This window comes from Narcine bancroftii, chromosome 2 (assembly GCF_036971445.1).
Source record: "Narcine bancroftii isolate sNarBan1 chromosome 2, sNarBan1.hap1, whole genome shotgun sequence".
In the NCBI taxonomy this organism is placed as follows: domain Eukaryota; kingdom Metazoa; phylum Chordata; class Chondrichthyes; order Torpediniformes; family Narcinidae; genus Narcine; species Narcine bancroftii.
The window spans coordinates 288,464,363-288,490,701 of NC_091470.1; the positions used below are offsets into that span (position 1 = coordinate 288,464,363).

Genomic DNA, 26,339 nt, shown 5'->3' on the forward strand with positions numbered 1-26,339 from the left:
TTGTTAATGGGTTTTTTTTAATTTACAACTCAGTCTTAAAAAGCTTAATATCTATTATTGATGATAAGATGGCAGGTTTAAGATTTGCCCCTCTTTATAAAATTAAATCTGCATGGGAACAGGATTTAAGCCTTTTATTTGTCAGATGAGATTTGTGATTTAATCCTTAAATTAGTTAATTCCACATCCCTTTGTGTCTGTCATTGTTTGTTGCAATTTAAAGTTGTGTCCAAAGCTAAATTATCTCATATTTATCCAGATGTAAATTCTTGTTGCAATGAATGTAAGAGATGAGGCCTCTCTTATTCATATGTTTTGGACGTGCCTTGGCCTTGAAAAATACAGGAGGGATGTTTTCCAAACCCTACCTCAATCCTTAATTTAAACTTCAAACCTAACCCTCTGGTTGTCCTCTTTGATATCACTGAAGAGGATGACACCCATTTGACCCCAGTTAAATCTCTGGTTCCGTCTTTTGCCTCTCTTTTGGCCAGACAAGATTCCTGAGGAAACTGGATTGACCATAATTTTGTGTTGTTACAAGCCCAGAGGACACCAAAACCCAGCACCAATAGATATTCACCAAACAAATGGTTACTTAAACAAAAGGTGCTTTTAATTATCTTTAAACATGAAAATAGAATCACACTTTAACTTATTACTATTAACTTAACTAACCTAACTTAACTTCCTTCTAATTCTAAGCGTACATGTATGTAATGTGTGTGTAAGAACAGAAACATTCTTTGATTCACAGTCCAATCTCACTTCTCATTCCTCCAAGTTCACTGGTTTCAGGCAATTCTTATACTGTGCACAGAATTTAACATTTATAAAGTTTACTAGGCTTTGATGCTTGAAAGGTTACCACTCAGGAAGGTTCCCATCTGTTTTCAGAGAGAGATTCGTTGTATGCTGGACACAGACAACTGATTCCTTTTTAATCAGCCACTTCATTGTCTTGCCAAAGAAATGTTCCCCATCAGGCTTCTCCAGACAATAACCTCTTTCTTTCAGGTCACCACAGAATTCCTTTTTGTTTCTCTTATTTCAAGTGAAACATTAGACAGCCAGTCCTCTCCTCTTGCATGAATCTCAAGGGCTTTGATCTGGCTGAACTAAGCACTCACAACCAGTCTTCCAAATGGGGTTTTCCACAAGCTTACCAGCTTGTCCTATTCTAGTCCCAGCTGCTGCTGCTGACTGTAAAACTGCAGAACTGATCTCTCTCCCTCTCACACACACAAACACAGACACACAGAGAAAAAGCCTGTTTGACTCTCTCTCTCTGATTGTAAAACCACATGACCCTCCTAGATCCACAAGTTCCACTCCAGACAGTCTAGATCTCTGACAAGTTCTTCCATCTGTTGCCTTTTTGTAAACAACAATCCATTAGTGAAGTCTCTTGGGCACTCTCCAAAGCTTTTGCAAAGGCTCTGGGGCCGACGTGTCTACCATGAGCAAAGCTCCAGTATTTTAAATAAGATCTATTTTAAAGTGTATGTGATCTACACTAAATAACCTACCCAATTTATCTCCCAAAAACATATCTATATACAATACAAACACAACATAATCGGTCACACTTTCCCCCTACAAAGGAATTTTAACTCGAGTTAAAGAAAATGGTCTGTCAAAGTCAGGAGATTTTTTAAACACAGGGTAATAGCATCTCCTTTAAATTTTCCAAAGCTATCCGACAAACTTTAGTCCACACAAATTTCTCCCCTTTATTCAAAAGATTGGTTAAAGGAAGAGCAACCTCAGCAAAATGTCTGAAAAATTTCCTATAATATCTTGCCATTCCTAAAAGCCTTCTCACTGCCTTCTTGCCATTGGGAACAGGAAACTCAGAAATTGCATTCACCTTAGCCTGAATAGGTGAAACTTTACCAAGACCAACTACATGACCCAAGTATGTTACAGTGGCATTTGCAAATTGACTTTTTGCTACATTAACAGTTAAGTTTGCTTTGCACATTCTTGCAAACAATTCCCTTAGATGTTCTTCCCATGTGTCACTTTTTGTGACCAAGTCATCAATATAAGCATCTGTATGTGTTAATGCTTGGATTACCAAATTAATCATTCTTTGGAATGTTGCAGGGGCATTCTTCATGCCAAAAGGTAACACATTATACTCATATAAACTGGATGGCATTACAAAAGCCAAAATATTCTTTCCTCTCTCAGTTAGACGCACACACCAGCAACCCTTCAACAAATCCAACTTAGTAAGAAATTTAGCTTTCCTAATTTTATCAATAGAGTCATCTATTCTCAAGTCAGAATAAGCATCTGTTTTAGTTACTGAATTAACTTTCCTGTAATCTGTACAGAACCTAACAGTTCCATTTGGTTTCGATACCAGAATATAAGGAGAACTCCAATCTTGAGTTTGAAAGTCTAATAATATCATTTCTCAACATATATTCCACCTCCTGATCCATGATTTTACTATTCTGAGTGTTTATTCTATATGGGTGTTGTTTTATGGGACTTGCTTCTCCCACATCCACATCATGTCCTTTTTGGCACATCATGAAACAAATTTGTATATTTCAAAATTTATTCTTTCAACTGCATCTGTTCTCGACTTAAGATGGCCTAACCTTTCCTCTAAATTTTCCAAAATTGCTGAGTTAGACAGGCACACAGGAACCATGGTTTTTTTAAGGTTACCCTCACAAGATTCTGTTTCCATAATCTTATGATTCATAACTTCCTCAACCCGGTCAACAACTAACACAAGCATTTCTTTAATCTCCTGTTCACTTCCTGCTTTGTCTCTTAAGTCAATAAGATCTGTATCTGTCCTCGGTTGCTGAATTAACTCTTTTGTTGAAAAAGAGAAATCCTTACTCTCACAATTACCCTGCACTTTCAAAACCATTTCAGAAACACTGGACAAGTCTCTATCAACTGGATCTTCCTCAGTTCTCATCATTTTCTTAGACAAAGACCTTGTTACAACACATACAGGATACATCTCACAACCCTCTTCAACCTCATCCTTACCAAATAACCTCATCCTATTTGTTAATCTCAAAACTGACCCAACTTTATCCTCTGCCAAATCATTCCTTAATAAAAATGAGACACCCTGCATGGGTAACTTTGATATTACCCCTACTACAACAGGTCCTTTAACTAATTCTGAATTCAGCACTATGTTGGGAAGAGATATTGATTCTACCTCACCTCCAACACCTTTAATCAAAGTGGTCTCCCCCGTGTCAGTCCTTTGATCCAGAGTTAAACATTTTTCAACAACAGTGACTGATAGCCCTTAAGAACTTTAACTGGAACCTGTGATCCTCCCTCCTTTACTGAAACCAGGCCCTCTGACACAAAAGGTTGAAAACATCCATGATACCCTTACCAGGTTTGGAACATCTGCTCTCCTTAAATTCAACTGTCTGAATATATGCTTCTGGTAAAAACTCCTTTTCTCATCTCTTTTTAAACACCAGAAAATTTGCAATAACATGACCAGGTTTCTTACAAAAATGACATACAAATCCAAAAGTTCTGTCCTTTCCTACCTTACCTTCATCTTTTCTTTCAACTTAACTCTCCCTAGACTTAATTTCAGGTTTACTAGTCTGCTCCACATTAACCTTCTGAACAGGCACATGAACTCTGAAAAAGCTCACTATTCTGAAATGTATTTTTGTGAATTAGGGCAAATTCGTCCGCTAATCTAGCCGTTTGCCGCCTCCCTCATCCAGGTATAATTTAGTCTCATTTGGAACTCACCTTTTAATTTCATCAATATCAATTCTCTCAATCTGTCAAAATCATTATTTATTCCTTTTGAGGCGCACCAACATACAGATTTTTTTCAGAGCAAGATCCATATAAGATTGATTCCATGTTTTCACCAAACTCCTAAGTTTTTGTCTATATGCTTCTGGAACAAACTCATAAGCTTTCAATACTGCTTGTTTAACAGTATCATAATTTACCACTTGCTCTGTAGTCAAACTAGAGTAAGCAATTTGTGCCTTTCGCTTCAATACACTTTGGAGCATAAGAGGCCATTTTTATTTTGGCCATCTTGAACTCTCAGCAACTTTTTCAAAAAGCTGAAAATATGTACATCTCCCTCATCAAAAAGAGGAACTAGATTTACCTCTCGACTAGCCAAAAACCTCTTCCCAGGAGTTACAGCCTCAATTCTCTTACTTCCCTCCATCTCAATTTTTAACTTCTCCGTCGTTTTTTTCTTTCATCATCCTCCCTCCATTTTTCAGTTTTTCTGCCTCATATTTCTGTTTCTCCAATTCCAACTCAAAAGTCTCTCAACAAATTTTTCCCTCACCTATATATTTCACTATAATCTTTTGCATTTGTATTTTCCTCATCCAATGCTTGACTTCAGTCAGCTTTAATGCCTTAGAAATAACCATCAGTTCCACTTTTCTCTTGCTCTGCAGTTCTGCAGATGATGGTTGTGACAAAAATGTATCAACATCCATTGATGCTGTTTTTCCACACACAAGTTTTAAATTAGCTTGAAAAGAACCAACTAACTAATAAATTACAAAAACTCCAATTATCAATCTGAAACAATGAGCCCCCAAAAATGTTACGACCTCAGAGAACCCCAAAACCAGCAGCAATAGATATTCACCAAGACAAATGGTTTCTTAAACAAAAGTTGCTTTTAATTATCTTTAAACATGAAAACAGAATCACATTTTAACTTAGCAGTATTAACTTAACTTACCTAACTTAACCCCCTTCTAATTGCACATGTATGTAATGTGGGTGTAAGTACAGAAAAGTTCTTTGATTCACAGTCCAATCCCACTTCTCATTCCTTCAAGTTTACTGGTTGCAGCCAATTCTTACATTGTGCACAGAATTTAACATTTATAAAGTTCACCAGGCTTTGGTGCTTGAAAGGTAAACGGTTACCACTCAGGAAGGTTCTTGTCGGTTTTCAGAGAGAGATTTGTTGTTCGCTGGACATCCACAACTGATTCCTTGTAACCAGCCACTTCAGTGTCTTGTCGAAGAAACTTGCACCATCAGGGTTCTCCAGATGATAACCCCCTTTCTTTCAGGTCACCCCAGAGTTCGTTTTTTGATTCTCTTATTCCAAGTGAAACATTAGACAGCCAGTCCTCTCCTCTTGCATGAACCACAAGGGCTTTGACCAGGCTGAACTAAGCACTTAGAACCTATCTTCCAAATGGGGTTTTCCACAAGCTTGCCAGCTTGTCTTTTTCAGTCCCAGCTGCTGCTGCTGACTGTAACACTGTAGAACTGATCCCACTCTCCCACAGAGAGAAAACCTGTTTGACTCTCTGCTTGCAAAACCACATGACCCTCTTAGAACAGCAAGTTCCCCTCCAGACAATCTGTGGCTCCGACAAGTTATTTCATCTGTTGAATTTTTGTAAACATTAGTGAAGTCTCTTGGGCACTCTCCAAAGCTTTCGCAAGGGCTCTTGACCCCGACATGTCTAGCTTGATCAGAGTTCCAGTATTTTAAATAAGATCTGTTTTAAAATGTTTGTATGTGAACTACACTAAAACACTTGCCCCAATTTATAACAGAAATATCTATATTCTGTCACAGTAAACAACAATCCATTTCTGAAGTCTCTTGGGCACTCTCCAAAGCTTTTGCAAAGGCTCTGGGGCCGACATGTCTAGAATGAGCAGAGTTCCAATATTTTAAATAAGATTTGTTTTAAAGTGTTTGTGATGTACACTAAAAAACCTGCACAATTTATCTCCCAAAAACATATCTCTGTACAATACAAGCACAACATAATCTGTCACAGTGTTTTTAGATATTTTGATAAGAGGTATTTTAAATAAAACAAATATTGCTACCTTTCAACAATTTTCTGCTTTTTAACAGCAGATTGTGCATAAACATACATATTACTAATTGAAAGGACAATCCGCTGTGAAAATTATGATGTGCAAATGGTCTTCTTGACACCAAATATAGTACCCTGCATCTAGAGAAAGAAGTCGTCAATTCCAGTGGTACTAATTTTTATTCAGTTAAAAGCTTAAAAAATGTGTTATTCTATCATTTATTATTTCAGGTTCAGTGCCTATTGAATTAATCATAATGGTGTTTTGATTTGCATTGTTCAACCTTTCAGGTGAGGGTCCATCAATCTCATCACAAGATCTGTCTAAGTTTATTGAATTTTTAGAATGATTAGACTCTTCAACATATGCCCTTTTTGGATGGTAACAACTATAATACAACACAAGGCAAACAATCCCTGCTATTAATGATGGCACAATAATTAAACTAAGAAGGAAACTGTAGCTTTTAGCAACCGTAGAAGATTTCAGAAACCAGCATACGAAAAGTATCACAACAGTTTCAACTATTCGAAATGTATAATATAGAGTCGCAACCACTCTTGTATTCTTACTTTTCAAATTGAAAAATGTGAAAACTAAAATGAAGGCAACAACTGCCCTGTAAATAAATTCCTGGATCTTGGATGTACAAAACTTAGTCTTCTGCACACAAACGCAGATGAACATAATAAGCCATAAAACACAAAAGTAAACCACAAAAGCAATGATATTTATCATAGCCAAAAGAGTTACGAGTAAAACTTTTGCATTAAGGGTCAACAATTTGTAAAAAAAGTAAAACAAATAAGCAAACCCACAAGTTAGTTTTGGTTGATCAATTAAAGAGTTTTTTAGTGCTGCATAGTAATCCAAAGTAGCCCAAGAGATGTTCATGCTTGACAGAATCACAGACACATCTGCAAAAGAAAAGTAACAGTTTACTCAGTTTCCTTAAAAATTTCAATGCTAATACTAAAAGTAATAAACAGTCATCTTGTGCACTCTAAAACTTCTCTATCATTTGCATGATCATTCTGGGGAAAAAAAGTTATATATCAGGCTATTTTCATTCACTGCGTTTTCATTCCTGTCCTACTAGGTCACGTAAACAAACTGTGCAATATAGAGAAAGGGAAAAAAAATCAATAAAGTGCAAAAGTAAGTTCTTACACAAGTCCCTGATTGAGTTTGTCAATGAGGAGTCTGATGGTGGTGGGTGGCAGCTGTCCCTGAACCTGGTGGTGTGGCTCTTATGGCACCGTTACCTCTTTCCTGGTGGTAGCAGTGAGAGCAGAGTGTGTGGTGTGGATCCATGGTGATTGCTGCTGTTCTCCAATGGCAATGTTCCCTACAAATGTTCTCGATGGTAAGGAGGGTTTTATCCATGATTCCCTGGGCTGTGTCCACAACCTTTTGCAGGGATTTTCATTCAGTGGCATTGGTGGCCCCATACCAGACTGTGATGCAGATGGTCAGCACACTTTCCACCATACAACTGCAAAAATTTGCCAGGATTTCTGGTTATGCCAAACCTTCACAAATTCTTGAGGAAATAGAAAATGCTGGCGTGCTTTCTTCACAATGCCATTAGTGTGTTGGCTCCAGGAAAGATTGTCCGAGATAGTGACTCCCAAGAACTTAAATTTGCTCACCCTCTCCACTGGATCATACACTTCTGTGTTTCCCTTCCTAAAGCGTACAATCAGCTCCTTGGTTTTGATGACATTGAGTGTGAGATTGTTGTTGGTGCACCATTTAACCAAGTTTTCAATCTCGCTCCTGTATGTTGACTTATCACCCTTTTACATACAATCCACTACCAAGGTATCATCAGCGAATTTGTAAATCGTCTTCTCATTGTATCGAATCATGTGGTCATCGGTGTATAGCGAGTAGAGCAGGGAACTAAGAATGAATCCTTGTGATGCTCTGGTACTGATGGAGATTGTGGAGGAGATGTTCTTACCAATCCTCGCCGATTGTGGTGCAAAGGTAAGGAAATCAAGGATCCAATTATTCAGTGGGCTTGGAGTTTGCTGATCAGTTTTGAGGGGATGATTGTGTTAAATGCCAAACTGTAGTTGATAAAGACCATCCTGATGTATACATTTTTACTGTCCAGATGTTCCAAGGCTTTGTGTAGAGCCTGTGAGATGACATCTACTGAAGAGCTGTTCCTAAGTCAGGAAAATTAGAAAAGATCCATGTCGCCGCTTAGATAGGATAGGATATGCTTCAACATTAGTCTTTCGAAACACTTCATCACTGTTGATGTGAGTCCCATTGGTTGATAGTCATTTAGGCAGGTTACCACACTCTTCTTGGGCTCTCGTACAATTAACACCTGTTTGAATCAGTGGGAACCACACTCACTCAGAATGAAATGTTGAAGATATCCGTCAATACATTGACAAGTTAGTCAGCACAAATTTTTAATTCTTGGATGGGTATTCTATCCGGACCGGATGCTTTCCTCGCATTCACTCTCCTGAAGGCAGCCCACACATCATCCTAAAACATGGATAAAACAGCAAAATAGGATTTTTTTCAAAAACCAACAGTTGAACCAGAGTGGCTTATAACCTTGACTCTGGGCTATGGAAAAAAAAAGGTGAACAGAAGTTCTTGCTACAACTTTTCATTCTCCTTAGTTATTTGAATTATTTAATGAAATTGCAGTCACAAATTTAATATATTCATTCAAGAAAGTAAAAGAATACAAATGGATGACAATTGATGAGATGGTCTAAGGTTTCTTCTAACAAATAAATACTGGTTGCAATAATAAAAGGCCAATATAGACACTATGAGTTAGATAACCTCCATCCATGTTGTAAACTTCACCATTCCCTGGCTGTCAATGAAGGTTTCTGGGCAAACCCTTTTGTAACACTGTATCCATTTTGTTCATTATAGCCATCTGTGACAGTTAATGAAATGGTGCAGAAATTTTCTGTTTGAAACAACAGCAAAATTACAGCAAAATTACACAATCTAGATGTTCTGATGTTTGCTCACTCTGTACAGAGAAGGAATAAGCACCTGATGTATATTAAATGACAAAATAAATCACAAAAATTGATATAAAAAGCCTAAGGAGAGAATTCAACATTCAATCACGAGGCCATTTCCATTTATTCTGTCATTTGGACTAAGTACCAATTAATTCTTTCTGGGTGATTTTCCCCCACAGCCCCAATAACTCACAGCAGGTTTCTCAATGGAAAAAGAGGGTAGCCAGCACAGGCTGCAAGAAGAAAACTGCGTCATCTCCAGACATTTCAGGGGCTAGGTCGGCCTATGCTTTCATTGAAGTACACCAGAAGATATAAAATGTCAGGGCAAAATGCTCCATTCTTTCCAATCTTATTAATTTTTGAAGAATTCAAGACACAGCATGTTGTGAACGGAAGAAGGTACAGTTTGGCATTCAACTGTCAGCATAGCTAAAGCATCCACTGTTTTACTAACCAAGCAAATGCAGCCTGGCACACATACCTCGAAAAGGGCACTGTTTTTTATAAACCAGTTCCATAACAGTGGTGAGTTAGTCACCAAGTTGTTCCTGTATTACATGAACACTAATTCACTATAGAGGCATTGAGTATCATTTGACATCAAGGGCACAGGAATGCCACCAATGTCGTGAGATCAGTCTCATACTAATCATATAATGACAATGAGGTAAGATCATTGATTCCACGCAGTCTTTATTCAGAGACGTGCCCAAGTATCTACTGCTACAGAGCCAACAATACACCAAAGTTGGCATTTATGCCATTCCACAATCATTAAACTAAAGTTCAGATATCCTGTGATATCCAGTTTTGAAGGGGTAAAAAGCTGAATAACTTGTACATTTTGTTCTTTAATGATGACAGAACACCACTCGATGGTAGCAGAGTTAAGCAGGGCATGGTCTGGGTGATTGGGGTCCTTGAGAATAGTGCCTGCTTTCTTAAGACACTGCCTCTTTAGATGCCCTTGATGGAGTGAAGGCTGGTGCTTGTGATGTCACAGGCTGAGTTAACAACCCTCTGGACTTCTTACTTGTCCTGAGCATTGGCACCTCCGCACCAAACAGTGATGCAATCAGCCAGACTGTAGAAGTTTTCAAGAGTCTTCAGGGACATACCGAATCCCCTCAAACTCCTCACAAAGTATAGCCACTGGCGAGCCTTCTTTCGATTGCATCGATATGAAAAGGTCCAGAACGAATCTCAGAGATGTTGACACCCAGGAATTTGAATTTCATGACTCTTTCCATTGCTGACCCCTCATTGAGGACTGGGTTGTGTCTCATTATTATCCTAAAGTCCACAATCATCTCCTTGGTTTTGCTAAAATTGAGTACAAGGTTGTTGGTGTGACAGCACTCAACTAGCTGATCCATCTCCCTCCTGTACCCTTCCTTCTTGCCACCTATATTATTCTGCTGGTAACTATGGTGTCATTGGCAAATCTGTAGATGGCATTTGAATTGTGCCTGGCCACACAGTCATGGGTGTAGAGTGAGTAGAGCAATGGGCCAAGCACATATCCTTGAGGTGCACCTGTATTGATCATCAGTGAGGAGAAGACATGGTTTCCAATTTGTACTGACTTTGGATTTCTCATGAGGAAATCAAAGATCCATTTGCAGAGGAGGGTGCAAAGTCCCAGGTTTGGAGCTTGTTGACCAGCACTGAAGGAATAACGGTGATGAAGGCTGAGCTGTAGTTGATGAAGAGCAACCGTATGTATGCGTTACTGCTTTCAAGGCGATCCAGAGCTGAGTGGAGTGTCAATGATATTGCATCTGCTGTGGAGCGATTGTGACAGTCAGGGAATTGTAGTGGGTAACAAGATAAAGCTAAACCATTCTCACATCTAGTTCCAATTTCCAAGCTTTTCCTCATATCCCTTGTTACCCTGACTAATTAGATACTTATCAACTCCCAATGATCAGGCCTCCACAGCTGTACGTGACAATGAATTCCACGAATCCACAACCCTCTGACTAAAGAAATTTCTCCTCATCTCGGATTTAAATGGGTACCTTCTAATTCTAAGATTGTGCCCTCTTGTCCTGGATTATCCCACCAAGGGAAACATCTTATTCACATCTACTTTGTCCAATCATTTCAGCATTTGAAATGTCTCATTGATTTCTCTCTCATTCTTCTATACTCCAATGAACACAGCCCAAGAGCCACTAAATGTTCCTTATATTTGGTCCCTTAGAAGGGAGGTAATGATGTTGGAAAAAGTACAGAGAAGATTTGCCTATGTTAGCCCTTCCATTCCAGGAATCATCCTGCCAAACCTATCCTTATCCTTATCTGTAATTAACTTGAAACTAATGACATTATGGTCATTGGATCCAAAATGTTCACCTGCACATACATCACCTGGCCTGTCTGGTTCCTCAATATTAGATCCAGTATTTGTACCTCTATATATTGATTTAGAAAACTTTCCTGAACATATTTTAAAATCTCCAAGCCATTCAGCCCTTTTACATTATGGAAGTCCTAGTCAATATGTGAAAAGTTCAAATCTCCTACTATCACAACTTTCTGTTTCTTACATCGGTCTGCTTTTTCTCTATAGATTTACTTCTCCATTTCTCTCTGACTATTGCACTCAGCGGGATCAAACCTTGCCCGTTCCTCAGCTCCACCCATAAGGCCTCTGTAGACTAGCCCTCTGGGGTGTCCTGTATAAGCACAGCTGTGATGTTTTCCCTGACTAGCAATGCCACTCCTCCCCCTTTCATCCCTCCCCCTCTATCACATCTGAACAATGGAACCTGGAACATTGACCTGCCAGTCCTGCCCCTCCTGCAATCAAGTCTCATGAATAGCAATAATGTTGTAATACCACATGCAAATCCATGCTCTAAACTTGCCTGCCTTTCTGGCATTCCTACTTGCATTGAAATAAATATCTGAGAACATTTCTATCACATACAAACCTTTGATTTCTGTCTGTACATGCCGTCCTCTCATGACCTTTATCATCCTCCACTTCACTATCTACTCTAGCACCCTGGTTCCCATCCCCCTGCCAATCTAGTTTAAACCACCCAGAGCAGCACTAGCAAACCTACCCGCAAGGATGTTCATGCCCCTCCAGTTCAAGAGCAAACCATCCTGTCAGAACAGGTCCCACCTTCCCTGGAATAGAGGCCAATTGTCTAGAAACACGAGGCCCTCCCCCCCCGAACCATCTCTTTAGCAACGTATTTAGCTGCATTAACTTCCTATTTCTACCCTTACTAGCATGTGGCATGGGTAGCACTCCTGAGATCGCAACCCTGGAGGTTCTGTCCTTCACTTTGCACCAAATTCTCTAAACTCTCTTTGCAGAACGTCCTTCTCCTTCCTACCCATGTCATGGACCACAACATCTGGCTGCTTACCCTCCCTCCTGAAAATACCAAGAACTCGGTCCGAGATATCGTGAACCCTGGCACCAGGGAGACAACAGACCATCCGGGATTCTCAACCTCTCCTACAGAACCTCCTATCTGTCTCCCTAACAATCGAATCCCGTATCACTACTGCTCTCCTCCTTCCCCTTCTTTTCTGAGCTGAGGGTTCAGTTCATTTCTCCTGGCTCCTCTTCAAAAATTGCCACTGCATGAAAGATTTTGCAGTGGAAAGAAAGGGACAGTTTCAAGATTTCTCTCAGGAGGACACATATTTTTCTGATCTCCTTCATGGAGAAACTCAGTCTATTCAATGTGCATGGAAAGAAGCAGCATCTGACCAACTCCTAGAATAAATAGGATCAAAGCTGCTGTGATGATATTCAGATCTTATTATCACAGACACATGCCAACCTTGAACAGTGCAGGAGCTGAATACAGCAGCTAATGTCTGTGGAGACTAAATACCCTTAAATGATCTTCAGACAACACAATGAAATGGCAAAAATGGCAGGTTTCTCTCTCTCTCCCCCACCAGAGTAAAATGCTGATGGTTGATCTATTAATTCCTGTATTGGAAAAAGAAAAAAAAAATCATGGCTAGTTCTCTTGGTGAATCACAAGAGTAATTTTGAGACAGGACTGTAGAACATAGCACAGCAGGTAACTGTGTTAAAACAAAGAAAATCTATCCTGATTAATCGATAAACCCAGTTCTTCAAACAATGGCACATAATGGTAATAACTGATAATTAAAGCAAATTTACATTGAATATATTCTCTATCTTCAAACATCAACAGGATAAAGACTTGAAGAACAAGCTGAGGTGCCGCTTCCAAAAACGTCTCAAACAATCGTAACATGCTCAAATCTGTAACTGCATATATGGCTTTCAGCGGAGTTTCTTCTTTTTTGAATGCTGCCTTGTATCCATAAATAAGTGCCATTATGAACCTTTGGAAGCAAAGAGAAAAATGTTTCTGAAACATAACACAACATTGATTGAAGTTGAGATATACAAAAACCTGAAATGCTGAAATCTGAGTGAACAAAGAGAAGTTAAAGGGACTCACTGAACCAGGCAGTGTCTGTAGTGTGCATTGCGGGGTGAGGTCATGTGACCTCTCCACCTGGAACTTGGTAGTTATGTGGATTGTGGGGGGTCATGTGGCCTCTCTGGCTGGAACCGAGTCGGAAGTCACCTTACCTGCCAATCAGTGGATAGATCTGCCCACCTATGAGGCTAATGTATGATTGGTCCTTGCAGCTGATGTGATTGGTCTCCCAGGTGCCAATCAATGTTTAGATCTGCCCACAAGTGAGGCTGACATGCGAATGATCCTCACGGGTCATATGCTCAGGCCCTACATTGAAAAAGTCTAGCATGTGGATCTTGATCTCTCTCTTTTGTTGCTACCTGGTCTCCATCACTGAAATCCATGCTGCCAGCCACAGGTGGGCACCAGAGGGCAGACTGCAATTGGCCTGTCCCAGATCCCAAACCGTGGTCAATGCTGAAAACCTAGTTCCTTTGTTAGTTGTAATTAATTTTCTGTTCATTAGTGTGTTGTTCCTGTGGGTGAATGGGAATTATGTGTTTAACCCTTCCATTCCCAATCGGAATGTTTAACACCGATTTATTTGCACCTGATGTGTAGATATTTTTGTATTATTCTGGGTTAGTCTCTGTGAGTATGTGCCCTTTTGTGAATTCCCATGTGTAAATAAAGACGACTGTTTGTTGATAACACATGTACAGCCTTGATTCTCTGAACCCATCGAACCACTTTTGAACACAACAGCAGTGCTGGATTAGGTATTGCAGGACCTGTGGCATTTATTTTAAATGGGCCTAAATAGTGCCGGCAGGTGCATGCACAGTGAGGGGGAAGTGCAGTACCCCCACCCTGAGAGAGAGCTTCTGACGCTGACCCTGCATGTCCGTTTTGTTAAATTTGAAATAGTCTTAATTATTCTTTACAAAATGATGCTAGCTTTTTCAGATCACTAAATATTAAGTGATTACCAGTGGGGCATCAAGGGAACATAGAGCCTATGGCAAGCACTGAAATCACCCCCCCCCCATTAAAACTTACTTACACATTTTGCACTTGCATTTACACTGAAATTGCACCTCCTCCCTCCCTCCCACCCCCCCCCCCCACCCTTCTCCTCCCCTGTTAAAACAAAACTTACAGCAGCAGAGGTTGGCTCAATGGAGGATTGATGGCCATCTTCGTTACCCATAATCCCCCGCACAGCTGGAATCGCTCTGTTTTTCCCTGGCGCTTGCAAAGCGGTTCCAGCTGTGTGGGGGATTTATGGATAATGAAGATGGCCATTGCTCCCACATTGAGCTATCGCCGCAAGCTGCTGGGGTGGCCCGATCAGATGCCAGAGCAGTGCTCCGGTGAACTCCGGCAGCACTGCACCCCTGCTGCCATGTCAGGAGTTAGATGAGGAGATGGGCAGCCAAGAGAGGCGAGGATGGTGGCATCCCCCTTTAAGGTTAGGGATTTTAACTCATTATCTTTAATCAGACTATTGTGCAGCGGCTATGATATACAACACACCCATAGACTGTGGTAATAACCCTTACATGGTTAGCGATTTTAGCCAATTATCACCTTTAATCGGGGTTGAAAGATGAAGGTTCATTATTATCAAACAATACTACATTTAAAATGCAACATACGCGAAATTCTTTAACTTTTGTCAACCATAAGGCAGACAAAGAGTTGCCACTTTGTCCAGCACCTCTCACAGAAACCTGGTGTTTCTAGGCAGTCTCCTCTCCAAATACTGACCAGTCCTGTGCCTGCATAGCTTCCAAGATCAGACAATCCCAGGCAATACAATAGACAATAGACAATAGGAGCTGGAGTAGGCCCTTCGGCCTGTCGAGCCAGCACCACCATTTTACAGATCATGGCTGATCACTACCATCAGTACCCCTTTCCAGCCTTATCCCCAAAACCCTTAACTCCTTTGCCCACTAGAGTCTTATCTAACTCTCTTTTGAACATAATCAGCGAATCTGCCTCTACCACCCTCTGTGGCAGAGCATTCCACAGATTCACACTTCTCTGGGTAAAAAAATGTTTTTTCATCTCCGTCCTAAAGGGCCTACCCTGTATTCTTAAACTATGCCCTCTAGTCCTCGTCTCCCCATCATTGGGAACAAGTAATCCGACTTCACCCTGTCTATCCCCCTGATAATTTTGTATACCTCAATCATGTCTCCCCTCATCCTTCTAAACTCCATCGGATACAAGTCCAGTTTTTCTAGCCTTTCAGCATATGTCAACCCCGCCATCCCTGGAACTAACCTTGTATTCAAGCTATTAGGTACTGTCTTATTAACACAAACTATCAGTGTGGTATCTCAGCCATTGCACAAAGATGTAAATGAAAATGTCTCTCATAGTACACAAACGTGGGCCCCTTGAAATTCCAGGGCCCATAGCATATGCTACTTTCGCTACTATGTTAATCAGGCCCTGCACAACAGTGTCCATGGAGAGTCAAAGTTTCATTTTGGGCCTCTTTATTTGAAAATAAAGTGGGAAGGGGAGATATTAAATGTATAAAGAGGGGAAATGGAGAGTGACACAAAGGTGGAGAGACAGGAGATAGAAAGTGAGAATGGGAGCAACTCAAGGAGAAATGGAAACAGAACACTTCCATGACTGAAGTTGTATTAATAACTTATTTTTTTGGCTAATGATTTGAAATGTTATGGTTGTGAAAAAATACAAATCAATGACACTTAAATCATTTTAGATTTAAGAGTTTGGAAAAAATAATTTGGAATCAGGGCATGTGAGAATTTCCAGATGATACTAGACTGGAAGAGAATCTGCAAATATTAGAAATGCAAAGCACCAACTGTAGGAAGGCAAGACATGTTTTACAATGTGAATATGGTAGGTGAAATGGAATAAACACAGTGTGGTGGCACACCACCGGCCTACTGCAAGGGGCAACCTCTGTACCAGCAGGTGAGTAAGGTGACAGGACAACACCTGGCCGGCTGCCAATCAGTCGGCATAAATGGATCAAGCCCCACCCGGTCGGGTGTCAATCACCCTCCGGGATATAAGGCTGTGCCGGCCTCCCGAGGCTTCACACTAAGTTGCTCAGCCACAGCCAGCCTGGCTCTGTGGAGGTTTCTGTGGAGTAATGCCTGTTGTTCAGTCTTTACCTTGTGTGTCTGATTCTGTCTAACAGCGCACCACACACCGTAAACACAAGGTAAAAAAACACAAATTGATTTTTTTTGCTCACCACTAAATTAAAAGGATACAGCCATCTGTCAATATTATCTGTTACATGGCTCTCTTTTGTTTATGAAGAAGGTATGGCAAGTAAAGAGGTCATTTATGATTTCACTATTAGTCTATTATCTACACACGTGATCTTTGAAAATTTTCCAGCTGACACTCATACAGCTAACTGGTAAAGAACATTAGGCATTGTATTCATCATCTCACCCATGCTCATTTATTTACTTAAGTGCCTTCGCAAATATTCAACTGATGCAACAAATCCAAAGTCAAGATCCAGCAGTGGAAGAGGCCAGGCATGGTAGAAAAATTGTATCACCTCATAAAATGGTAGAAAAATTGTGGAAGTAAGGGTCTGCCTGGTGTAAATTGATCAATTCATGCCTACCTGCATCTTGCTGTAAAAGAATGCAGAGGTTGTAAATATTAGGAGAAGTGAGGGGCCCCATGACTTGTTTGGCTAAGCAACCTCAGCCGGTAAATTTCCATCAGCCTGGAGTTTCCCCAGATCAGATGATGTGCAAGAACAAAGCCTGAGGAAAGGGAAGCCTGGTCAATTATGCAATTTGCGGATGAACAGTGTGGAGCTTAATGCTGACAAGGTGATGCCTGTCACATGGGAGGTGGTGATTCAGATTGTGGCAGGATATACAAGCCCATGTAATTGTATGTTTGGAGAGCTCCTTGACCCCCTACAGAGTGTTGGACCTCACACCAAGCTTGTGTGTAATAAGAGAACACTGGGAAAATAGTGTCTGAGTCCTCCATTCCTTTTGGCATGTTTGCTGAAGAAAAGAGCAGTACCCTGGATCTGGATGAAGAGGATTGAAAAGTGACCTCAGTCAGAGAAAAGTGATCATGGAGCATTGATTTCAAGGGCACTTACTAATGCTGTATATGTGGTATAGACAGTGGATAAGCTATAGGATCCTAATAAGCAAGTAAAGGAGGCTAAACACTCTCCTCCTCACTGACCATCAAGGCTACACAGTTAGTCCCCACACTATTCCCTATATACTCATGATCACACAGTCAAGTTTGGCTCCAACACAATCTATAAATTTGATGACGCTACAAGTGTTAGGCAAATAATTGGAAATGGTGGGTCAGAATGTAGGATGAAGATAAAGAACCTGGTTGGATGGAACAATAATCTCACTCTCAATATCATCAAGAACAAGCTTATTGTTGATTTTAGGAAAGGGAGGCTGAGGGACCACAACCCCATTTACATTGGTGGGACAGATGAGGAGGATTATTACTTTCAAGTTCCTGGGAGACTATCATCTGAGGACCTCTCCTGGAGCCAGCACTTCGTGGCAACCAAGAAGGAACACCAATGCCTATAGTTCCTGACAAGTCCACGGAGATATGGCATGTTGTCAAATACTCTATCAAACCTCTACAGGTGCATTGTGGAAAGTATGCTGACTGGATGTATCACAGCCTGGTTTTGTTATTTGAATGCAGAACTACAGAAAGTAGCAAATGTAGCCAGCTCTACCAAATGCTCCAATCTCCCATCTACTGAAGATATCCTAAGTGAGGCAGCCAATATCATGAAGGATCCTCAACACCCTGGTCACAACCTCTTCCCATTGTTACCTGAAGAAGCCTGATGTCCAGGACCTTTAGGTTCTAGAGAATAGTCCACCCCCCCCCCCCCCAGTGGCTTTTGAACCTTCCTTGATTGACCATTGACTGCTCCAACACCACAAAAGGACTATTATACACTATTATAATGCCACATTTTTCTTGCACTGTGGTAGCTGTGAATATTATCTTTTGAATTTGTTATATATTTTAATTGAATTTAATGTATGCAATTGCAGTTGTTTTATTTTAAATGAAGTACCTGTTCAGTGTTTGGAGCATATGAACATTGTACAACGTATATATGGCAATAAACACATCAAATTATCCACTTCATAATTTTTTCAAGGAAACACTTGCTGCGTCTGAAAGTACATTTTTTTAAAATCCCATGATGCTGCCAATATGCATGTTGAAATCTTCCTTAGTCTCTAACAGCCAGTTGAACCGGTACTGGTCATGTGCTGTAGCAGGATTGCTATGGTTATAGCTCGAGGTAGAAAGAAGACTCACACCCCAAGGGAGTGTAATTGACACTGGCTTTATTGGGATGCAGCTCTGCCTTTTATAGGGAACCAGCCGTGTCACCACTGGGGCGTGACTTGAGCTAAGCCAGCTGCCGATTGGCTGTCCCAGATGCGGGAGCCTGGATTGGACCCCCTGAAATCCGCTGGTGGTGACTGGCTAATTCGACTGCTATTCCTGTAGCCTATGAGAGCAGGAAGCTCAGCCTGCGTGTTGTCTACCCAATCATCATGTTCAACGGCTGTTTGCTCAGCGGGCTGCGGGCCGCTACATGACACCCCCCATTAACTGATGACTGGGACACTGTCTTTTGGAAGCCAACCCCTGCACTGTGGAGTTGGGTGAGTAACTGGCTGGTTAATGTCTAAGTGGGCTGGTTTCAGCCAGTTGAGCTTAAAAGTCTCCTCCCTACTGTCAATGTCCAACACACAGGTGGATCCGTTGTGCCTGACAACATTGTATGGCCCTTCATAAGGCCATTGAAGAGGTAGCCGGTGGGCCCTGCATCGGACAAAAACATAGCGGCAGACTGCAAAGTTCTTTGGGATAAACATGCTGGTTTCCCTGTGAGCTCTGGGCTTAACTGGGGCTAGTGAGCCCAGGCACTCATGCAGTCAATGACAATGTAGCCACAGGGAGCTCTCTCAAGTCCTCGGAAGCTGCCACGAATTCACCCGAGATGACTAGGGGCACGCCATAGACCAACTTGGCCGATCCTCTTTTTGGGCAGTGCTGATGCCCAGCAGGACTCAAGGTAGTTTGTCAGCCCAGTTTGGTTAGGTAAGAAGGGCCATCAGATGTCTTCAATTGCCTATGGTACCTATCCACCAACCTGTTGGCCTGCAGGTGGTATGATGTGGTGTGGTGGAGTTGAGTCCCCAGTGCATTTTCTAAGGCAGTCTACAGACTGGAAGTGAATTGCCTTCCCCCCTTCCCCCGTCAGATGTTGTGTTCATGGACCCCAAAATGTGCTACCCAGGTGTTCAGTAAAGCCCGTGTATGTCTCTGTGGAGATTTCAAGTGGCTCCACTGCCTCTGGCCATCTAGTCATCCAGTCGACCATGGTCAAAAGATAACATGCACCTCTGGATACAGGTAGGAACTCCTGACATGGCAGCAGGGGTGCAGTGCTTCTCATATTTTCTCATCAGCTTCTTCCAGCTCCAATTTTTTTTAATTGCAATTGCAGTTCAAAAGACATAGGAAAGTTTTCTAAGCATTCTTTTTCAAATATTTATTTGTATACATAATGTTTTTCTATAATTCTCTGTATTTCAATTTTTTTCAGACCAGTTTTGACTTCATCAAGCTTTAATTCCCTCACAATGAATATCAAATGTTGTTTATTCATTTCTGCAGGTCAGCAGATGGTTGCTTCATAAAGTCACCAATATCCATTGCTGCCGTTTCCCCTTACAAGCTTTAAATTAGCTTGGAAAAAAAATTTAGCAATAAATTACAAAACTGCAAATAGTTTAGAATGATTCAAAGTCAGACAAATCCCCACAATGTTACGAGTTCAGTGAACCCCATATACCAGGAGCAATAAAAATACACCAAAGCAATGGTTCCTTAAAAATTAGTTTAATTCTCTGAGTATAGAAAAAGATCAACACGCAACTTATCAACACTCTGTTTACACAATCCTTCACCCACAACCCCCCCCAAACCTAATCTAAGTGCAAGTGTGTGTAATGTGTTTTCAAGAAAGTTCTTTTTATTGGCCAATCTTCCACTGTTCATGATTTCAAGGCGAATATTTCCAGTAATCTTCAATCCTGTGCACAGAATCAAACAACATTCAAGCAAACTTCAGTTCTTTACTTAGAATTACAAGGCAGGAAATTTGTGGGTTACAAAGAGATGGTGGTTGCTTGTTGGACACCCCAAACAGGAGTGTCTTCCAGGTTCTTCTCATAGACTTCTTCTCCTCTTTGCTACAGTAGTAAGACTAGCCACCACTCCAGATTTTCACAGAGTCAAGCTACCATATTCAAACTCTGCCCAGTCTTGAAAAAAGGAAGCCTTTTCAGCAGGTTCCTCTTCTGTCCAGCCTTTTCTCAGACTGCCTCCTGCTGACTCCTCTCTCGTTCTCTGACCCTCCCCTCATGATGTTCTAGGCACTGGGTTTTTTTTTGTTTCAGTTTGCAAATGTTGCAATTTCCAGGCTTTACAAAAACCACATGGCCCCAACTCTCTCCATATGTTTCAGTTTCTGGGGTGTGCTTGCACATGTTGGTAAAACCCAGAACCTTTTGTTTGCATCTACTCTCAGACTTTGCAAGGCTGTGTCCATGAAATGCATGAAACCTAATAGCTAACCCAATTCTAATCCCTTTTATAAGCATATGTATGTACAAAACTTTCACTGGCTGAAATCTGTGGGAGATACAAACAAGTACCACTTTGACATTATGGTGTTTCAGGCATAATTGGAATATTGTGTGCAAATTCAGCAGATCCAGGAATTCTATTGTTACAGATTAAAGGCTATTACAAAATATGGTGAGACAAAATATGGAAAGAGGATGGTATAGTTAATATACAATGCTGTTATAGCGAAAGCGATGCCAGTTCAAATATGTCACTGTCTAAGGAGCTTGTGCATTCTCCCCATGTCTGCATGGGTTTTCCCTCAGGTGCTGTGGTTTCTTTCCACCCTCCAAAATGTATGGGGGCTGGAGGTTAATTGGAGTATTTGGGCATCACTGGCTCATGGGCCAGTTAGCATGCGGTGTGTCTAAATTTAACTTGAAAAATATAGTGAAGAACAGGCAGGCTGTCAGCCAATTAGGTTGAAGAAATATTAGTTGTCAATGGTCAAACAGAAACAAAGATTACAATCCATTATAATTATTGTCAGAAAATGATAGCAAAGATTAGGACATGCTCACAAGGCTAAAGTACAAATTTAACTAGCAAACTGCCCTGCAATTCCAGTGATCCAGGTTCAGTCCTGATCTCAAGTCCTGCCTGTGTTGTGTATGTACGTTCTCCCTGTGAACATGTGGGTATCTTTCAAGTTCTCTTCTTTCTTCTGATATCCCAAAGGCATGCAGTTTGGTGGGAATAACTGGTCACTGTAAATTGCCTCTGGTGTGTAGGTGAGTGGTAGACTTGATAAAATTGTGGCAGAAATAAAAATATGTGGGATTAAATATGAAATCATACAAATTTCAAATTTATTTCTCAGACATCAACATCCTAAAAAAAGTGTTTTGCATCATAGTGACCTTCACCACTGTAATGGAAGATTCTAACCTGTTTCTTTAAACTTGCAGCTCTGGGTTCTGCAAGGCTGAGAACCTGCTTGTGTTTTAGAATCAGCAGACATAAGCTAAATTCCACCGAGGGGCCAGAGATGCTGTTATCTGAAGAAAGGACATCTGTGTACCAAGAACATTTAACCTTCCTGCTTGTTTTGGTCACAAACTGTCAGAGGCCTAGCCTTGATGCAAAATAAACCATTGTATTCAAAGTGATAAGCTGAAAATTATGTTATTCGTTAGAAGCCTAGGCTTATCTTTCTTGCTGCGCTGGGAATGGGTGCTTGGGTAAGCAGTTTTTGGGGTAATACAAGCCATGGTCCCGCTGCTGAAGTCTGAGACTCTCCGAGAGGTGGCAACATCTCTCAGCAAGAAGAAGAACTTCTGGAGTCCAGCCAACGTCCCGGTCAGGGGAGGTGGAGAAGCTGCTACTGGAGCCCCGACAACCTACTACAAGTATGCAGTCGTTGCCTCACTTCAGCAGTTGGGACCAGTCCAGGCATTGATAAGTCTAGTTGGGAAGGGCTTGCATGTTGTAGTGTGAAATCACCTTTTGCATTTGTAATAGACTGAACTGCTCTCGGCGTGTGTGTCTATTTTCTTTCAGTAGCTCAAACACTGTGACCAATCTAAAACGAACAAAGTGAGAGGTACAAGTTTACCCAAGACAACCACAAATTAACTCACAAAAACACAGATCCATTCATTCATATAAGGGCATAACATGAACATTGTAAAAATATGACATTTAGATTAAATCACCAAATTTGTATCAAGTTTTCAGCAGCAATAATTTCTGAGGTGCTTGGACGAAGTGGCGTCTCTCTGGCTGACAGTAAAAAAAGTTTACAAATGTCATGCTTGTTGCATTCTAAATATAGTGTCATGTAACAATAATGGAATCTTTGCCTTTAAATTTATCTGCACATCTGTACTAGCAGCATTTCCAGTCATGAGAACAAGTGCTGACCTTATTTTCTAACCTTGATCCAGAGGAACATACTTCAAGCAGAAAAACAGAGCAGATGGGTTATATTTAAAAGGCAGCGAATGTTAAGAGAAAGATTGCCTGAGAAACCTAGCGATTTAGAGGTTTCCTTCTACTTGAGGGGGAAACTGGATAGACATGAGAATTATGGGAGATTAAACCTTTTTCTTAAATACTTTAATTTCAGAACCAACATTATGGATTGCAATGTTTATTTTGGTCCAGTATATTCCTGTGTTTTTAACTAAGTGTGAGGGATTCAACTTATAGTTCCATGGCAAGCATAGATTCTCAAAGTGGGGTGTGAGGCTTAAGAATATTTTAGTGGAGTGTTAGAATATATTGGGAAATAATTTTTAAAATGGTTTGAAAAAATAAACTCGCTATGTTGGGGTGAAAGGTCTGACTTGGCAACTGTGACAGTACAACACAATTATGGTAAATTCCAGTAAAATCATTTTGCTTTTTTATTTTTGCTCTTCCATTATTTCTCTTATTTTAACTGTTGTAATCCTTGGTTAACATTCTAATTATATTTTTTATGACCAGTCTTATTATCATCCATTCCAAATTACCTCATCGGTGACGAGGATTCCAAATTATCTCATCATGTCTCCGTCCATACCCTTTACTTTTTCAGTTCAGTAGTGAGTTAGACCTGTATCTGTATGCATCTTTGTGCACTAGCGTATTGATGGGGGAGCGAGGTGGGGGTTCTGCCCCAGGTGCCAGTCTGAGGGGGAATGCCAAAAATCAGACAAAATAGGGACCCTGGAAAGTAAAGCACGAGGCTAGCACAGCTGTGATGCACTCACTGGGCGAAAAAAAAGTCAGAAATCGCGCTAGTTTTTTTTTAGGGTCGGTATTCTTCTTTTGATTCAATCATTACTTTTATCCATTTAGTGTCACTTTCGCCATTGGTCCCTTATATAATGCTTTAATCCAATTAATATATTTCTCTGGTAGGTTGAATTTTTGTAGTACTTTGAATAAATAATTCCATTCTACTCTGTCAAAGGCTTTCTCTGCGTCTAAAGCAACCGCTACTGTTGGAGTTTTTTTTCCTTGTACTGCATGGATTAAGTTAATGAATTTACAGATATTGTCCGTTGTTCGTCTTTTTCTAATAAATCCAGTTTGGTCTAGTTTTACTATTTTTGGTACACAGTCGGCCAATCTGTTTGCTAATAGTTTAGCTATTATCTTATAATCTGTGTTAAGTAGAGATATTGGTCTATACAATGCTGGTGTTAGTGGATCTTTCCCCATCTTTGGTATTACTGTAATTATTGCTCTTTTGCATGAATCTGGTATGTTTTGTGTTTTTTCAATCTGGTTCATTACTTCCAGGAGAGGAGGAATTAATAGGTCTTTAAATGTTTTATAGAATTCTACTGGGAGTCCATCCTCTCCCGATGTTTTATTGTTCGGTAGTTTTTTTAATATCTCCTCCATTTCTTCTATTTCAAATGGTTTTATTAATTTATTTTGCTCCTCTGTTTGTAATTTCGGTAGTTCAATTTTAGTTAGAAATTTATCTATTTTTTCTTCTTTCCCTTCGTTTTCAGTTTGATATAGTTGTTCGTAGAATTCCCTGAAGTTTTCATTGATCTCCGTTGGGTTATATGTAATTTGTTTGTCCTTTTTCCTTGATGCCAATACCGTATACGCTCATAATATTTCTGTTTTGTCTTCATTATGTTCTTCTCCACCTTATATGTTTGTAGTGTTTCATATTTTATTTTCTTGTCTGTCAATTCTCTTCTTTTAGTTGTATCTGCCTTTATTGCTAATTCTTTTTCTGTATTTGTTATTTCCCTTACCAACTGTTCTATTTCTCGATTGTAGTCCTTCTTCATCTTAGTTACATAACTTATTATCTGTCCTCTGATGAATGCTTTCATTGTGTCCCATAGTATAAATTTATTTTTCACTGATTCCGTATTTATTTCAAAGTACATTTTAATTTGTCGCTCAATGAATTCTCTAAAATCCTGTCTTTTAAGTAGCATGGAGTTTAATCTCCATCTATACATTCATGGTGGGATGTCCTCTAGCTCTATTGCCAATAACAGGGGTGAGTGATCCAATAACAATCTAGCTTTATATTCTGTTTTCTTAACTCTTCCTTGAATGTGGGCTGATAATAGGAATAGGTCTATCCTTGAGTATGTTTTGTGTCTGACCGAATAATATGAATATTCCTTTTCCTTTGGGTGTTGTTTCCTCCATATATCCAAAAGTTGCATTTCCTGCATCGATTTAATTATAAATTTGGTTACTTTGTTCTTTCTGTTATTCTTTTTTCCAGTTTTATCCATTTTTGAGTCCAAATTAAGGTTAAAATCCCCTCCTATTAGTATATTCCCTTGTGTATCTGCGATCTTCAAAAAGATAATCTTGCATAAATTTTTGATCTTCTTCATTAGGTGCATTGAGTAAATTCCAAAATTCTGAATATATCTGACATTTTATCATTACATACCACCCTGCTAGATCTATTATTTCCTCTTCTATTTTGATTGGTACATTTTTATTGTATAGCTACTCCTCTGGCTTTTGAATTATATGATGCTGCTGTTACATGTCCTATCCAATCTCTCTTTAATTTCTTGTGTTCCACTTCAGTTAGATGTGTTTCTTGCACGAATGCTGTGTCAATTTTTTCTTTCTTCAGTAAATTTAACAGTTTCTTCCTTTTGATTTGGTTATGTACTCCGTTAATATTTAAAGTCATATAGTTCAACATGGCCATTTTATATTTTGTTTATCTTTCCTTTCCATTTCCTCATCACCACCTTCCTTTCTTATCCATTTCTGTTTTCTTTTTTTGAACACATTGTAAGACAACATTTCTAAAACATAAAATATTTCCACTATTCCCATATCTAAAATTCCTTTAACCCCAATAGTCCCTCCCTTCTCTGAATTGCCCTTTATCCCTTGTCGGGCAACCACATCTCCCCTCTCCATTTGGATTTGCGAATCCACTCGTAAGCATCAACTGATTTCGCACTGACTGTTATTCTTCCCCACCCAGCCCCCCAGAAAAGATTTTAATCTTCATATATTACAAAGCTCACTCTCTTAATTCCCTCCTTACTTCCTTTCTTCCCTTTCTTTCCCTTCTTAATTCTTACTTATACTTTATTCTTTTTTTATATATAGTTTGTTGTCATTTTTGATCTTTTTACATCTCTTTATCTCTCTGTCTGTTTTGTAGGTGTTCTGCAATTTTCGTGTTTTTTCCGGATCCGAGAAAAGTTTGCTTTGCTGCCCCAGGATAACTATTTTAAGCACCGCTGGATATTTTAACATAAATTTATAACCTTTTTTCCATAGGGTCGATTTTGCTGCGTTAAACTCCTTCCTCTTCTTCAAGAGTTCAAGACTTATGTCTGGATAGAAAAAAAATTTTTGACCT

The 26,339-nt window shown here is 40.0% G+C and overlaps 1 protein-coding gene across 1 annotated transcript in view; it reads right to left on the reverse strand.

Moving 5' to 3' along the window:
• Positions 1–4,671: 4,671 nt before the first annotated feature.
• xkr9 (XK, Kell blood group complex subunit-related family, member 9) overlaps positions 4,672–26,339 on the reverse strand; it is a 31,920-nt gene continuing 10,252 nt past the window's right edge. The window contains exons 2-3 of the mRNA XM_069915417.1: positions 13,024–13,211; positions 4,672–6,761 (exon numbers count right to left, since the gene is read on the reverse strand). Coding sequence (XP_069771518.1) covers positions 6,031–6,761; positions 13,024–13,211 — 919 coding nt within the window. The 3' untranslated portion in view covers positions 4,672–6,030. The remainder of the gene's footprint in view (positions 6,762–13,023; positions 13,212–26,339) is intronic.